Source organism: Scardinius erythrophthalmus (assembly GCF_964197995.2).
Source record: "Scardinius erythrophthalmus genome assembly, chromosome: 6".
NCBI lineage: Eukaryota > Metazoa > Chordata > Actinopteri > Cypriniformes > Leuciscidae > Scardinius > Scardinius erythrophthalmus.
In genome coordinates, this window is record NC_138226.1 from 24,623,941 (window position 1) to 24,639,375 (window position 15,435).

At 36.4% G+C, this 15,435-nt stretch overlaps 2 protein-coding genes across 2 annotated transcripts; both read right to left on the reverse strand.

The window, feature by feature from the left end:
• Window positions 1-4,862: 4,862 nt before the first annotated feature.
• fev (FEV transcription factor, ETS family member) lies at window positions 4,863-7,082 on the reverse strand. Its single transcript, XM_081367721.1, has 3 exons — window positions 6,983-7,082; window positions 6,756-6,827; window positions 4,863-6,179 (listed from the first exon to the last, which is right to left on the reverse strand). The coding sequence occupies exons 1-3, from the start codon at window positions 6,990-6,992 to the stop codon at window positions 5,632-5,634; spliced, it is 630 nt and encodes a 209-aa protein (XP_081223847.1). The 5' UTR covers window positions 6,993-7,082; the 3' UTR covers window positions 4,863-5,631.
• A 3,935-nt stretch (window positions 7,083-11,017) lies between these two features.
• cryba2b (crystallin, beta A2b) lies at window positions 11,018-13,688 on the reverse strand (the record flags this gene model as incomplete). The annotated part of the gene is made up of 4 exons (XM_081368127.1): window positions 11,018-11,165; window positions 11,890-12,032; window positions 12,191-12,332; window positions 13,528-13,688. The coding sequence occupies 4 exons, from the start codon at window positions 13,686-13,688 to the stop codon at window positions 11,018-11,020; spliced, it is 594 nt and encodes a 197-aa protein (XP_081224253.1).
• Between the last annotated feature and the right edge of the window lie 1,747 nt (window positions 13,689-15,435).

The following is a 15,435-nucleotide window of genomic DNA, read 5'->3' on the forward strand; positions in this document are numbered from 1 at the left end:
TATATTACGTCAGACTAAACTGGGAAGGGTTCAGCATAGGCTACATATTGTTGTCCTATTGTTAGTTTAACTGCTTCTATTGCTCTCGTCATTTGTAAGTCGCTTTGAATAAAAGCTTCTGCTAAATTATTAAATGTAAATGTAATAATAATAGGATAAAAAAAATCTTATCGTGGCCTCAAAGAACCATTGGTTTCCTCCAGATGCCTGCTTTAACTTAAGAGATCTTCCAGGAACCCCTTAAATGTTAAAAAGATCTTACAATAACCCTTTTATAGAATTCGAGTTCCTCTAATTTCCCCCAAAGCACTTCGAGGTCTCATGGTAATGAAAAGGTGACTCCAGAACCTCTGAACTGAATATAAGTGCTTAAAGGATCCCATAAGTTCCAGCAAGAACCGCAAAGATTGTCAATGCTCCACCAGTAACCCCACTATAGGAGAAAGAGCTTTGAGGCACTTAAATCAGATATTAAAAAATATCTATCTATCTATCTATCTATCTATCTATCTATCTATCTATCTATCTATCTATCTATCTATCTATCTATCTATCTATCTATCTATCTATCATCTGCTTGTCTTGACAAACTTTCATTTTCTGGTTTAAAATCACATCATTGCATTTGTATAAATTTCAGTTAGTTTTTAGCCTGGTTAAAACCAGACCCTTCTCAGCTGAAACTGAGTGTAGGGTCTGGCGAAGCTATGTAGACAAATCATTTCCAAAGGGGCGTCAGCAATCGACGTAGCTCAAATTCCTCTGGGTGCAATTGGATAGTCTTAAAACCAATCAGATCGATGAAGGAGATGAGTATGCTTCGAGTGTTGTTCTTTGCTCCGGTTTTAACGAAAACGGTAAGTTTAAATCGCTCAAAACAGACGCGATAACTGATTCGTTTATATACTGTCTATGATTCGAATGAGTGATGTTCCACGGCGGCATCCATCTTTGTAATGAAATCTCCTTCAGCGTCGCTGCGCTGTCGTCATCATGTAAATCCCTCCCCAAACGTTTCTGATTGGTGCCGCGATTTCGGCGGCACAGAAATGAGTTTGAATGGCCTCTTCTCCAGACTATCCTGGAGAGAGAATTAAAATTCGCCGGAAGTAGTCTGGATTTTCCGAGGCTTGTTAGTTTTAGTTCTACTTCTTTAAATTTTATTAAATGCTCATTAAAATTATGGAATTCTCCATTCAATTCTGAATGTTGGACAAGTGATACATACAATTATTAATCCAAAGCAATATCACTGGACACTAATATGTTCTGTCTGCTGTATGAATGTTTCTTATTAGTTGCACCTATGAAGACTCCTGAATGCTTATTAAATAAGCGTTTACCCCAAGAAACCCCAACCAAAGTACCAAACATAGAATGATTAGTTCTAATTTGTACTTGTTATGGTTCCTTAATCTGTCAGGAGGCTTTCTCCTGTAGTCACCGTCAATTTGACCGTATGACACTGTGCCCTGGCTATATATACTGTATAAGATATCTTACCTAAGGCTTTCCACCAGCTAATCCCAGATTAGTTGACATAGGTTATATCGGGTTGGAAATCAAAGTGTCAGTAGTAATACTCTGTTGACGTGTCAGTGAATAAACATCTTTCCCAAAAGCTCTCCATTTCAAACAGATGACTTAGTGAACTTAAAGTTATACTACTTTTTTTGTGAAGAATATATTTATTTTGCTTTAAGGAATAGTTCACCAATTTTTTTTTTTTTTTTTTTAAGTGATCATTTACTCACCCTCAGTTCCAAATATGATTCTCTTTTAGAAAACAAAAGGAAAAATTCTAAAGAATGTTCAAGCTGCTCTTCATCATACAATAAAAGAACGTAACCAGTGACTGTTAAGCTCCAAATAAAATAAAGAAACAGTCCATATGATTCATACAGGATTGGGATGACATGAAGGTGAATAAATCATAACAGAAATACATAGTAAAACCTATAACAGATGATTATTTTGACATGAATAATATAGAATGTTGCAAAAAAATGTTTTACTTGTATAATGAGTAACGTGTTCACTTTGTTTCAGTCTCTCCGTGGGAGAGCGAGATGGAGGATGTTGACTATATATAGAGTCAGAGTGGGTGTTCCGTGACTGACTTGAATGGATGATACATTCAGAGCCACCCACTGGCTGGGTGTTAGTCACTAGATCACACAGACAGATTCAAAGCAGTACTGCTCATTAAGCTTTCTCTAGGGGCCACAAGCCAACTCTCCTCTCCTGTCACAGAGGCTTGTGTTTACCAGAAAGACTGCCTCGCAATGATTTCAGCAGCCATTTAGAGGGCTATTAACAAACTTGACTTAGATTGATCGCTTTTCACATTCCTTCAATTATAGCATTTATCCTTGACCCACCCAATGTGACAACAGTGATTTTTTTTTTAGATTGGTACCATGCTTGTAAACACAGGTTAGGCTATAAGAAACTAAAGCATTGGGGATGTTTAAGTGCCTTAAAACATTAACACAAAGTGTGCGATTTCATTGATTTCATACTTGTTTAGGACAAAAGAGATTGGAAATGTTCTCCTCCCATCTGTGTGTTATGCAAAAGCTGCTGCACTGGACTAAGCACACATCATGTCCAGATTAACTCTTGTACATTCACTCAGTCACATCCTGCAGCTGAAAAGAGCTTATTATAAGAGTGATTCAGCTCAGAGTACTGAGGAAGACCTACGCAAATATAGATTAGACACTCTTTGTTGTTATTGGCTTACATTTTTACTTTCACTACTTCTCTTGAATAATTAAAAAAACAAGATTACTATTGTTAAGTAATAAGAATTGTGCATATAGTTACTACTTTAATAGAATTATATCTATAGGGTTACATATAAGCTGATCAATGGTTTTAAAAATCATAGGTCACAAAAAGTTAAAACCATAAGAACATGTGCTATGGTACCTTCATATTATTGACAAATGCACCGATGCATATTGATTATTTTAGAGAACAAAATCATTATGTAGCCTAATTTTAATAAAGGGGAGGCTACGGTTGGTTGTCAAAAAGTGCTTCAAGTGTTTCATAATTGTTGTACTGTTTAAATTAAAGCTTATACGGTAATAGGTTCTATTGTGACAACTTACCCCATAAATCCATTTTATGTGCTGTTAAATAAGCTGTATTCTTATCTGGGCAATAACAACAAGGTCTGTGTCTACACGAAAACTAAAAAAATAAGCAGAGCAAGAGAAATATTGGAGCAAAAAGTGTAACTTCCATCTCCCCTCCAGTGAGAGACTCCTTAAGCTACACTCACATACAGATATAGCTTTGCTTGTCCTTGCACAAACCCTTTCTCTAAGCTGGAATCTTGGCCAGACTAGAGTCTATTTAAAATAAGTCCAGTGTGTCAGTGCAAACAAATCTTGCCATAAATGGCGGACCCCAGAGCTGCTATTGACATGCAGATCACACTGATGGGACTTATGGGTCTCCTCCTTGCTTTTATTTTGTGCTTATTTTCTATGCAAAGCACTTTGAATTGCCATAGTGTGATATTTTAATTCCTTTCTATGTAAAGCATTTTGAATAACTGTTTTAATTTCCCTTGCTTTTATTTTGTGATTATTTTTATTCCTTTCTGTGTAAAGCACTTTGAATTGCCATAGTGTAAATAAACTCGCCTTGCCTCACAATACACAGCAATGCTGGAGAAATTCCTCATCATGACATCAAATAAGCAACTATAGCCTGTTAGCCTATACAAGAAAGCCATTTGTCACAAATTAGCCAACTGAACTGCATTGCCATGCGGATATATCTTAGTTAGTCACGATACATTACAGGAAAAGGTTGGGATTTCTTTCTTATTTCCCCCAGTTTGCCTCTTTTGGTATTTTTGGACATGTGAAGCTGAAAGAATGTCCTTGGGCGCAGTTGTGGTGGAATATAGCTACATGGCGCTCTCTTGTGTCCTGATTGCGTATTGTAGAACGAAGCGTTCTGCAAAATGTAGGCTATAGGGGGCCACCAGGAATGTGGTTAGGAACTAGAGGCTTTACGCACTCGACCGTTTTATAACACTGTGACAATATTTTCCATTCTCTAAACTTTTGTTAACGTTTATTATGCTGTTTTCTTAGTGCGTACCGATGGCTGGCAGCCATAGCCAATTTTTAAGCTTTTGCTTGTGGGGACATTTAGTCAGATAAATAGCGTACGGCTAATTTATTATTATTACATTTTTTAAATGACTGAGTTTTAATAATTTAGTAGGTAAACTAATCATATACACAAAATAGAACTTTGTATTTAAAAAATAAAACACAATTAAAATGATAAAATAGCAGAGTGATAACGCATTTCCCCCTTGGTTCACCCCCAAAAAACGAAAATTCTGTCATTATTTACTCACCCTCAAGTTGTTCCAAACGTATGAATTTCTTTCTTCTGCTGAACACAAAGGAATATATTCTGAAGAATGTCGGTAACCAAGTTGTGAGGCACCATTATGGAAAAGAAAAATGACTATGGACAATGGTGCACCACAATTTGGTTACTAAATTCTTCAAAATAACTTCTTATGTCCAAGTCAAGTCAAGTCAAGTCACCCTTCATTTGTATAGCGCTTTTTACAATTGTGTCAAAGCAGCTTTACAGCGATAATTGTTCCACATAACAAAGAAATCCATACAGGAACAACTCGTGGGTGAGTAAATGACAGAATTAAAATTTTGGGGCTTTATAGCAAAGATTTCTACCCTCATACAAAATCAATTTAATGAAATGTAGCATTTTTCAGAATTAAATCAAATAACTCCTAAATACCGCCCAAAATGTCTTTAGCCAGGTTAGAAACACACACAAAGAATAGCCCTATAACAGATCAGATTTTGTAACAATTTTAATGTTTTATCACACGCAAAATACATTATAACCAAATTATCAACAGAGCAAAAAAGAAGGGAAGTACACAGACTGGTGATCAGTCCTCTCGTGTTTAAGTGGACCATATAGGCTACGAAAAAAATAATCATAGTCATTCTTTACGATTTATAAGGACATATACCAACGCTTTTGAAAATGTATGGCTGATTTTCAGACCCACACCGTCCACCCTATGCCCAATGTCTTAACCAACAACCACAGTCACTATCGTAAATAAATAACGAAATATCAAAGCGCTTTATATGGGCTAAGTGAGAACTATATGCTCGATTGCACAGGTGTATAGCGAACACGTTTTTGCTTCATTTGTTCTCGTAGCCTACCATGTAGTAGGACATTACGTTAATTTCGTCTTCTCTTTTGTTGACCTCAGAGGTTTGGGAGGTAAGGCAAAACCGAGTTTAACTGATCAACAGCTGATATTAATGATGAATTAGCCATGTTATTTGTTATCCATAAGATGGCGCTAAATTGTTTTCTTATCTTAAAGTGGTCAACATTAACAGTCCTCCAAATGTTAAGCCGAAATGATCATTTTCAATCGAGTAAAGAATTTAAGGCCTATTCAATGCCTATTGTAAATTATTAGGCTACGGTCTTATGTGGAGTGATTGCGCTAATTGGCTACTGAAATCAGTTTGCGCTTTTGAATAGGCTATAGCCTATCGGCGCGCACTCCTGAGGCAAAAAATAAAAACAAATAAAAAATCAGTTATAGTGAGTATTGATATTATTCAGGTTGTTTAACGTATTGATATTGTTTACGCAACTTAAATGTGACGCAGACACGGCACCGAAGGGTCCTGGCGGTTGCAGGTTGTGGCTGTGGTAGAGGGTGGGAGGAGATCCGGGCCAGTAGGAGAACCCCGACGGACCAACACCTGGAGCAACCAGATTGAGTTTGGAAATGCCTGAAAACTGGATGGGAGCGAAGTTGCTCTGGAACTTATAAATAGCTTGTTCAGTTGAAGAGGGCTGGCACACTTGCGCCAGGCCGTTAAAGTCAAATTTGTACGCGTAGCGCTTTCCGTGCACCTTGGTCATGATGTTTTTGTCGTAGTAATAGCGCAGAGCGCGGCTCAATTTGTCATAGTTCATGTTCGGTTTACTCTTGCGTTCCCCCCACCGTCGGGCCACCTCGTCCGGGTCTATAAGTTTAAACTCTCCATTGGTCCCCTCCCAGGCGATGCATGTCATATTGGCGCTGTCAGACAGCAGCTCCAGGAGAAACTGCCATAGCTGGATTTGTCCACTTCCTATAAAATGGAAGGAAAGTAGGCTTACATGTAGCCTATGTAGGGCAAACAAGGAGACCGACTTTTTTTTTTTTTAATCAATATTCTGTGAAGACAGAATAGAGAACAGAGAAATAGAAATAGAAAATAAAAGTTCTTTGAAGTTAAAATCACTATTCTTTAACAGTTTTACTGTATAGAGTTCTTGAGTTGGTTTTATGGTCGTTTGGAGATAACATTTTTTTTTTTTTTTTTTTTTATTATTATAGATTATTGATTTCTTGGTTCTTTTTTGGCATGATTTTATGAAGAACCTTTAAACATCCATGGAATCCTTCTATTGGAGGTTCTTTGTAGAATAAAACGGTTCTTTAGAATATTTAAATGTTATTCAGAAAAACTGAAATGTTCTCTGAAAGGTTCTCTTGGCAGCACAAAATTGTTCTTGACAGCCCATATATTATCTTATATAGCCTTCTAATGGGGTACTTTATTTTTATTTAATGATTTATTTTTTAGGTGTAATCAATCTCAATAAAAGTGTGTATACAATTTTGCGTAATGCACACAATAGTCCATTTTCATCGCAGCACTCACCTTTCTGCACGCCTGTGTTGATGGGGGTCCAAGAAGAGCTTTTGCTTTCCTTCAGAAGATTTTCTGTGGGGTCTGGAAGAAAACGTTTAAAAAATACGTCTGACAATTAGAATTTATATTCTATAGGCTATGTACTTTGAAAAGGAGTAAAAAGCAAAATATGCATGTAACATATTTCCCCTTGTTTGTGTATAGGCCTATTTGTAATAATTTTAGAGGAAACACACGTAATGTCATCCATCTATAAATAAGAATTCGCAATAAAAGAGGTTAAATAGTATGAGTATCGTCGTGTTGCTCGATGTATTTTTCCCAGACTTCAGCGCTGAGGTCAGGAAACGCGTCCAGGAAAAAGGATATCCGATTTCCGACAAAAGAGGACATGCGTTCCAAATGGAGAAGTCAGAGACACCGGCGGTGGTGCGCAGCGCGCACCCGCAGACCCCTAGCATCGCCCTATTCTTTTCACTCATTTCAGCAGTTTTTCTCATTTTACGCACAAAAAGACTATGTACCTGAGAGATACATGTTAAACATAAGGCTTCCTCCGCAGTTCTGTCGCATTGTGGTGGTGGTGGTGGACGTGAAAGGGTAGGCTTTCATTGGCGCAAAGATTTTTATTAAACTTTATCTCAAAACTGTGATCTGGAATAAATGTGAGACAGATTGAAGTTTCCAGGCAACTGTCACAAGCCCCATCTCTGAGACAATATTCAGACAGCAATTTCCTTCGGTGCATTGGTTTAATTAAAAGAGCAATTTACCTCTGCCATCCCTCCCCGTCTCCACAATAAAAAGGAACCGATAGAAATTCGGCCTTATCAATCCACCATCAAGGTTTAATAAAGTTTCTGCGTTAAGATCAGAGTTTCTATGGAGAATTGAAGTGTTTGACATGGAAACCGGTTCAGATCCTCTTTCTTTTCCGCCTTTTTACCTCTTTGCAAACAGAAAGGCCTGTTCCATGTTGGTTGAGAATATTTACCTTTTAACCATGCCTCAGCGCATAATGGTAAACAAGAACATTTTATCCCAAACGTATGTTGCTTTAATGCGCAATAGATGGTATTGTAAACCCCGTGCCCTGCCTTATGATCGGTTCACTTATACTTTTACATAGCGCATTGGTTGTCATTAAACAAAACATTTTTTTAAACTGAGTCAAGAACCCAACATAGAACCCAAAATAACCTTTTTTTTTCTTTCTTCTCTTTATAAATAACTCCAGTACATATAGGGTAAACGTTTTATTTTGACACCTTTTTTATTAGTCCTTGAATTTCATGTATCTTTTTACAAAACCAAATCTTGAAAGAAAATACTATGATAAATGTGGACGACAACAAAGCAGTTTAGATTCACCATATATTAATCCCATACGACACTCGTGGACCAATGAAGTGACAAAAAAAACAGACAAAGGTAAATGCTTTATTACTTTATTTTGTGCCGAGCAAACATATTAATGCATCTGTACAGGGGTGTGTGTTTTTGATTCAAATCTGAAAGAGGTAATACATATTTGTGTATAACAAATAAACATTTAATATTTGGATAGAAGTCAATAGTGCTGGTGTGTGATTACACTAGTCAACTTATTCTGTATATTTAACCTTTATTAATTGCACAAAAATAAAGAACCCCCAGCAGCTTCAACTGTGAGAGTAGCATCATTAACACAAACACAAATGAAACAGACGAGTTATCTTGTCGTTGTTTTTGTCGTGTTGTCTCTGGCGTCCCAGACTTGCTTTAGCTGCCTGAGCCATTAAAGAGATCGCAGGCAACTTAAACAAGCCTCGGATGCAAGGCAATACTTGAGTTTGTCCATGCACTCGACATATTTCATGCTGACCTTCTGAAGAATAAATTCAAAACACCTAAATGCAATAGTTAAAGATAAATGCGATATGCTAATCAAAGAAGAGATCTGGAATATAAAAATGCAAAGAGAAAGGGTTAAATCTGGAATAAGTCTTTGTGTTTCTAATGATAGCTGTAATTGGCCTGCACGATTATACACTACATGTAACTAAATCCACAGATTCTCTTGTTTAATTTTAGCTAGATCTAGATCCATACATGTAAAAAAAAAAAAAAAAATGTTTATCATTTTTAGTTAAAATGATTCAAATGAAATGGGGCGGTGATTGGGGGATAAAAGTCAATTTAACAGTAAATTCGATTACCACCATAAAATCAAATGTCCACGTTTCATTTGGCGTTAATTTACAACTCTTCCCGGTAGGGGGAAGGCTACGTTGTAAAAGATCCACTCTTTGTTTTTGACAATAATTTCAGGTCAGGGATCGGTAATAGCAGGCAAACTTGGAATAGTCAATTATAGCAAAGTTTGAGAAAGTACACAGCACGAACATTATTTTACAAAGAACAGAATGTTATACGCGGGTCTCACCTTCTGTTGTTGTTACATACCTTGTAGTTTGGTTGATTCGGTCCTATTAGCCTAAATACGAATTTTACTTGTGTAAATATTTTAGACTACTTAAAATTGTTCAACTAATGTTATCATTTAAGGTAGGCTATACGTTAAGTTTAATTAATAAAACATTTTTACAATGCAGTTTTATAAGGTTGAATTAGTGATTCATATCTGCCATTTCCTTCTAAATACTAACTTATAGTGCTGGTCTCTGTCCTGATTTGCTCCCTTAATAAGTTGACTTACCCCGTCCGGTTATGTCTGTCCCAGATCCAGCTGCTTTCAGCACTCTTGTCTGTCTTATGACCACTGCACTAAGAACCAGTACTACACTTTTAATCAGCTCGTAGGGAAATGTGTATTTGATAAAGGTGTATACAGTTGAACATTTTATTAGGAGATCCTGGACTGGGTGTGGGAGCAAGTTTTCAAACAGCAACTACTCATCTGATTCTGGAAGTGGGTGTGTGCGAAGCCAAATACTGCTAGAGTCCTGAACGGTTACGGTTACACACAGCAAACATAAGAGACGGAATCACACCCGGATCCCAGTGTTACAAACGATTTGATTGGACGAAAAAGAAACCCTATACTTCCTTTACCCCTTCATCAATAAAAGGATCCGTCCATTGCATTATAGACCTCGGCTGTTTTCATAAACGATGAAACGTTATAGGCCTATTCAAACAAGAATATGTACGACAATTATTTGATCCACAAAGGTCAGGACCTCGGACAGCTCCAGACAAAACCCAACTGGTGACAACACGTGAGAACTTGCACCCCTAGTCCATGGGGAATAAAAAAAAAGAGGCGAATTTTGCAAGTATAGCCTATAAACTGAAAAATATATATATATATATATATATATATATATTTTTACTAATACTAATGGGCTATATATAGATGATTTAAATAAATATGTAAAATAAAATAGTTGTTAAAATAGAACGATGTTTTTATTACATTTTTATACACATTAAAGATTAAACATTTATTAACAGCACTTTTTATATTTCTACACTAAAAAAATATTATCATGATTTATCACAACTTTTTTTCATTTGTCAACTCAACTTTGATAATTAATGTGGTTTAGATCATATTTTTGGTTTCTGTTGAGTAAACCAATCTCCTTCATTATATTAACTTAAATTTTTAATTTCAGTGAACTCAAAATTTTAAGGCAACCAGGTAACTTCTTTTTTTTTTAAGTTAAACCAACAATATTTTTTTTTACAGTGTAATTTATAGGAAATTGAATAGGCCTATATACATATATGAATATGTTTATTTTATTTTGTATAAATGTATATGTAAATGTAGCTAAAATCCCCCCAAAACAGGCTCAAAAAAAGAAAAGATAACATGACACTAACATGAATGTACTCATGCTCTTGTTTATTAGAAATATCACAGTCTCACATCCCCCAGATGGTGTAGGACTTGGTGGTGTTCATCTGGTGTAAAACATCCTAATTGTTAAATGTAACGAAGTGGCCTATTCCTCCATTGAAAGTGTGGTCTATCTCAGAAAAAAATCTAGCCAAAATTTCTGCATGATTACATTTCTTTTAAAAAGTGGGAGGCCTGCTCTAATTACATATAGCTTTAAAAAGCATCCGACCTGCTTGTTTTTTACATCAAGAATTACCACTTAGCAGATCCATGATTTGAGCAGAGAAGTTGTTTTATTTAAAAAAAAAAAAAAAAAAAAAAACAAGGCAAAAAGCACTCTTTTACCATAGTTTAAATAATGTCTTTATTGCCTATAGTAATGACATGGCATGACATGATGTGTACATAATGGTGTGGGGTCTTATTGCTGAATTCTGCGCATAGACTGGATCTGATTGGTGTGTGCCTGGGTGCCGAACTCGTTGTAGCATCTGTATTCTCCTTGGCGTCTGTCTCTCTCAAAGATGTACTGATATCCACGGTAACCAGGAAACTGATAGCCTACCCAGCTGCCAGAGAAAAGGGCAAATCTCATTTATTGCACCGCACACTAATAAGACTGTGTGCAGGGAGGTGCTACATTACGTAAGTGATGCACTATTTGTAACAAAGAATAGGAGATCCACAAAGGACACACTCTGTAAGAAATGTGTTTGGAAGACATTTACTGATATATATATATATATATATATATACACTGTTAAAAAGTTGAAGTACAATCAACTTGGATGTTTAAGCCATTTCAACAAAAATTATATTAAACTGACTTTAAATAATGAGTTGAATCTTGTATAACTTATAAAAAAGTTGAAAATTGCTTGTTAAAGCAATGTAAAAACACATGTCAACTTATTTATCATATATATATATATATATATATATACACAGTATGTATGTACATATCTTGTTACAAACATTTAAAAACTAAATTATTAAATATAGTTATATTAATAGGGTTGTTTCGGGTGGGGATCATTTTATGGACTTTTAATTCATTCATTTTGTTTTAATTCATTATTACATTTTTATGAATACTTCATGATTAGAAATAAAATAGAAAAAACCTGTTAAACATGAAAGTATTTGCAATCATGTTGTACATTTCTTCTTATATACTGTATAACCTTTTTGGCTTAAGTGGTTGTTTACAACTGAGTCAAGAACTCATTAAGGTTCTATATAGAATTTGTTTTTGTTTTTTTCCTAAGAGTTATGTTGTTAAGAGTGACTTACGCTCCTGAGTTGACTTTGATTGAGGGAACTTCCTTGCTGCACCAACCCATGGCTTGAAGGGAGGGATAGTCCTCACACATCTCAAATTTACGTCCCATGAATTCTTCACACTCATAGAGGGTAATCTTACTGTCACTGTGGTTCTGTCGGGGGAAAAGGGTGAGTATGGGAAATGAGATTAAGCCAGGATGATTAGGAGGACATTTTGTTAATGTGCCGTTCTGACAAAGAGATTGCTGAGATGATGAAAGAAGCCATATGAGAAAGTCTTTGTAGATTTGGCATAATGGGATCAACTTACAGCACATTTAATAGGTCTGAAAGAGAGCATGTGCTCTGTTCTGTAACTGCTGTTGCCACTCCAGGCCTGGTAACAGGGATAGTCTCCTTTCTCTAAGATAAACTGCTGGCCCTGGAACTCAGGATACTCGTACCCCACCCAGCTGGGAGACAGAATGTCATAGTCAACACAAACCGTGAAGCAACATCATTTTACATGGCAATGATCGCCGCTGATCAGGACACAAAGGCAAAGGCAAACACGATGGTGAGGGCTGAATGGGCGGCTCTGTGTTCTTTTATCAGCTCATCTGTCATCATCACAGACAGCCACAACACAGCCGGCAGCTGCCAGCCGCACACACCATCTCTGCTATCTCTCTATCGTTGTTCCAGTTCGTATAAATATACATATAAATATATTATAAAAAAAACATTCAGACTATAGTTACAGATGGAAATGCTGTTTATGACAATTAAATTGCTGGTGTTGTGGGACATTGTGCAGATGGCATAATGTTTGGCTATCAAGTATGTTGCTAAATGTATGTTATGACATACATATATAAATATATATACATATAATATATATATATATATATATATATATATATATATATATATATATATATATATATATATACATAAACATAGAAAAAGCTTGCAGAAAAAAAATGGTTGATTTATATTTTGTTGGTTCTCTCTTGTTTTTGCTTGTGTTCATGATTTATTTGTATGACAGCTTGGCTAAAAATAATGTTGCACAATTTTACACAAATAAAATTTGTTATCACAAATAAAACAATTCACTCTAAGCACAATTATACAATATGCTTACAAAATCTTTAACAAATATTTAACAATAGTTGAATAAAGGGTAAAGATGTCCATTTTCCTATCGGCTGGACATCACTTTTGGCCACGACTGTATGAATATATATATATATATATATATATATATATATATATATATGCTGATTTGGTCCTCAAGAAACATTTCTTATTATTATCAATGTTGAAAACTGTTGTGCTGTTAAATATTTTTGTGTTTTCAGGATATCAGAATATAGAATAGAAACAGCATTTATTTGGTATATAAATATTTTGTAACATTCTAAATGTCTTTACTACCACTTTTGATCATTTTAATGCATCCTTGCTGAACAAAAGAAAAAAAATCTTTTGAACAGTTGTGTATATGTATATTATATATCTGAGCACATATTACTTCTAATTTTACAAATATCTCATTATATTAATCAGTCAAAATATATCTCCAATATTAAACGTGGCAGTCATATATCCTCCCTGCTTCACCCTTTGCACAATGAACTCTAAACATCCAGAGGTTACACTTACGGGCCGTTCTCCACCTTAATGGAGCGAATCTTTCTGAAGTCTCTGTCCAGAATGTTCTGGCACTCAAACGAGAATTCACAGCTCTTTCCCTGGAAGAACTCCTCCTCGAACACAGTCATCCTAAACTTCCCCCTCTGCTCCAACTGCTCCTGCGGATTCATTGCTGCTGTCGATCACCGCGCTCTCTATACCGGGAAAACAAGGAGAGGAGAGGGTCATAACCGAGACCACAGCGTGAATTCATGCACCATTGTGAAACATTCCTGGGTAGATTAAGTGAAAACTGATTCCTGGATAAAGTTTCGACAGTATTTGTTTCCTGCTAGCAGGATCTTTTTTTTTTTTTTTTGCTCAATAAGATCACTTTCTCTCTGTCTGTGCTCTTTATCATTGTACAGGAATCCGATGTTTCACTTTGAAGGGCTGAGACAGTGGCATACTCACGTACTGAGGTGGGACAGATCCAGTATAATCAATGTGGTGGCCAAGCCCTTGTCCAGTGTTTTTATAGCACAGGGCCCCTCATTTAGTGCAGAATGCGCATCAGGCCTGCACACTCAGCAGCAGCCAACAGAAAAACCGCATTAGCCTTCACTATTGTGGAGCCCTGTGCGGCCTATTGTGGAGGTCTTAGGCCCACTGACTCATCAAAACGCCACTCTCTGCCCCCACGCTGGACCCTTGGCTATTCACAATGGCAATGCTTTGACACGAGACTTTGATTGGATAGGGCAGATAATAGCAGAATTGTTGGAGATTAGGCTGAGCCGTCCGTGGTCACTCTCTTGTGCCTGCTTGTGGATGCTCTCCCTGGGCAGAACTGGCTGTTGTTGACCTATAGTAATGATGCTGAACATTAATCATATCAGAATACATAATACACACAGAACACAAACCTTCTCTTTTTGTTTCTGAGATCATTTGAACAATATGCATGTAATGGGGGAAAATCACTACATTTGAGAGAGTATAATTCCCATTGCCAAATTCACAATAGATAATAATATACATCTTTTTTTTAATCTATAATGATTGCAGCTTTTCAGATAAATAGGGCATACAGATGTTTTAGTACAATACATAACAACTTTAATAATACATCATAAAAGTAACTTTTGAAATGTGATGAGCATAGTCAGATTTATCATATCAATGTAATTTAGAACATGATCATATCAATAGAAAATAGACATTACTTTTATACTTAAACTGATTGTTCATTGGTCAGCCCTTTTGATGACATCTTGTGGTGTGATGCTTTATTGCATGACCAGTAGCTCTGGATTCAAGTACATTTTTATGACCTTTATCACTACAGCATTAGGTTTTATTATTCATGGACAAGACATAGACAATTATGTTGGAATCCAAACCCTATAAAATATTCTAATAAGCCAAGGCATGAATAATATGTGTCGGTGCATGCATATGTGATTGTTCTCACCTGTTAGGTGTTGTTTGTGTGCAGAACAGGTGCTGTAGAGATGCAGGGCGCACTGCTGTTGTCCTGTTATCCTGATTTGGAAGATCTGAGCTCACACTGGTTTTCTCAGGATAGCCAGTTACATCCCACACGCCCTGATACAAAAAAAAAGAGGAATAATATAATTCTATCTCTAGAACCAGAATGTAGTGGTGCTTGCAGTGGCAAAACTTGCCACTCGGTTGCTAGGGTGTTTCTAGTGGGTTGCTATGGTGTTGCTATGCGGTTGCTTGGGTGATGTTAGGCGGTTGCTAGGGTATTCTGGGTGGTTGCTAGGGTGTTGCTAGGCAGTTGCTAGGGTATTCTGGGTGGTTTCTATGATGTTGCTAAGGTGTTCTGGGTGATTGCTATGGTGTTGCTAGGCGGTTACTTGGGTATTCTTGGTGGTTGCTAGGGCGTTGCTAGGTGGTTGCTAGGGTGTTCTG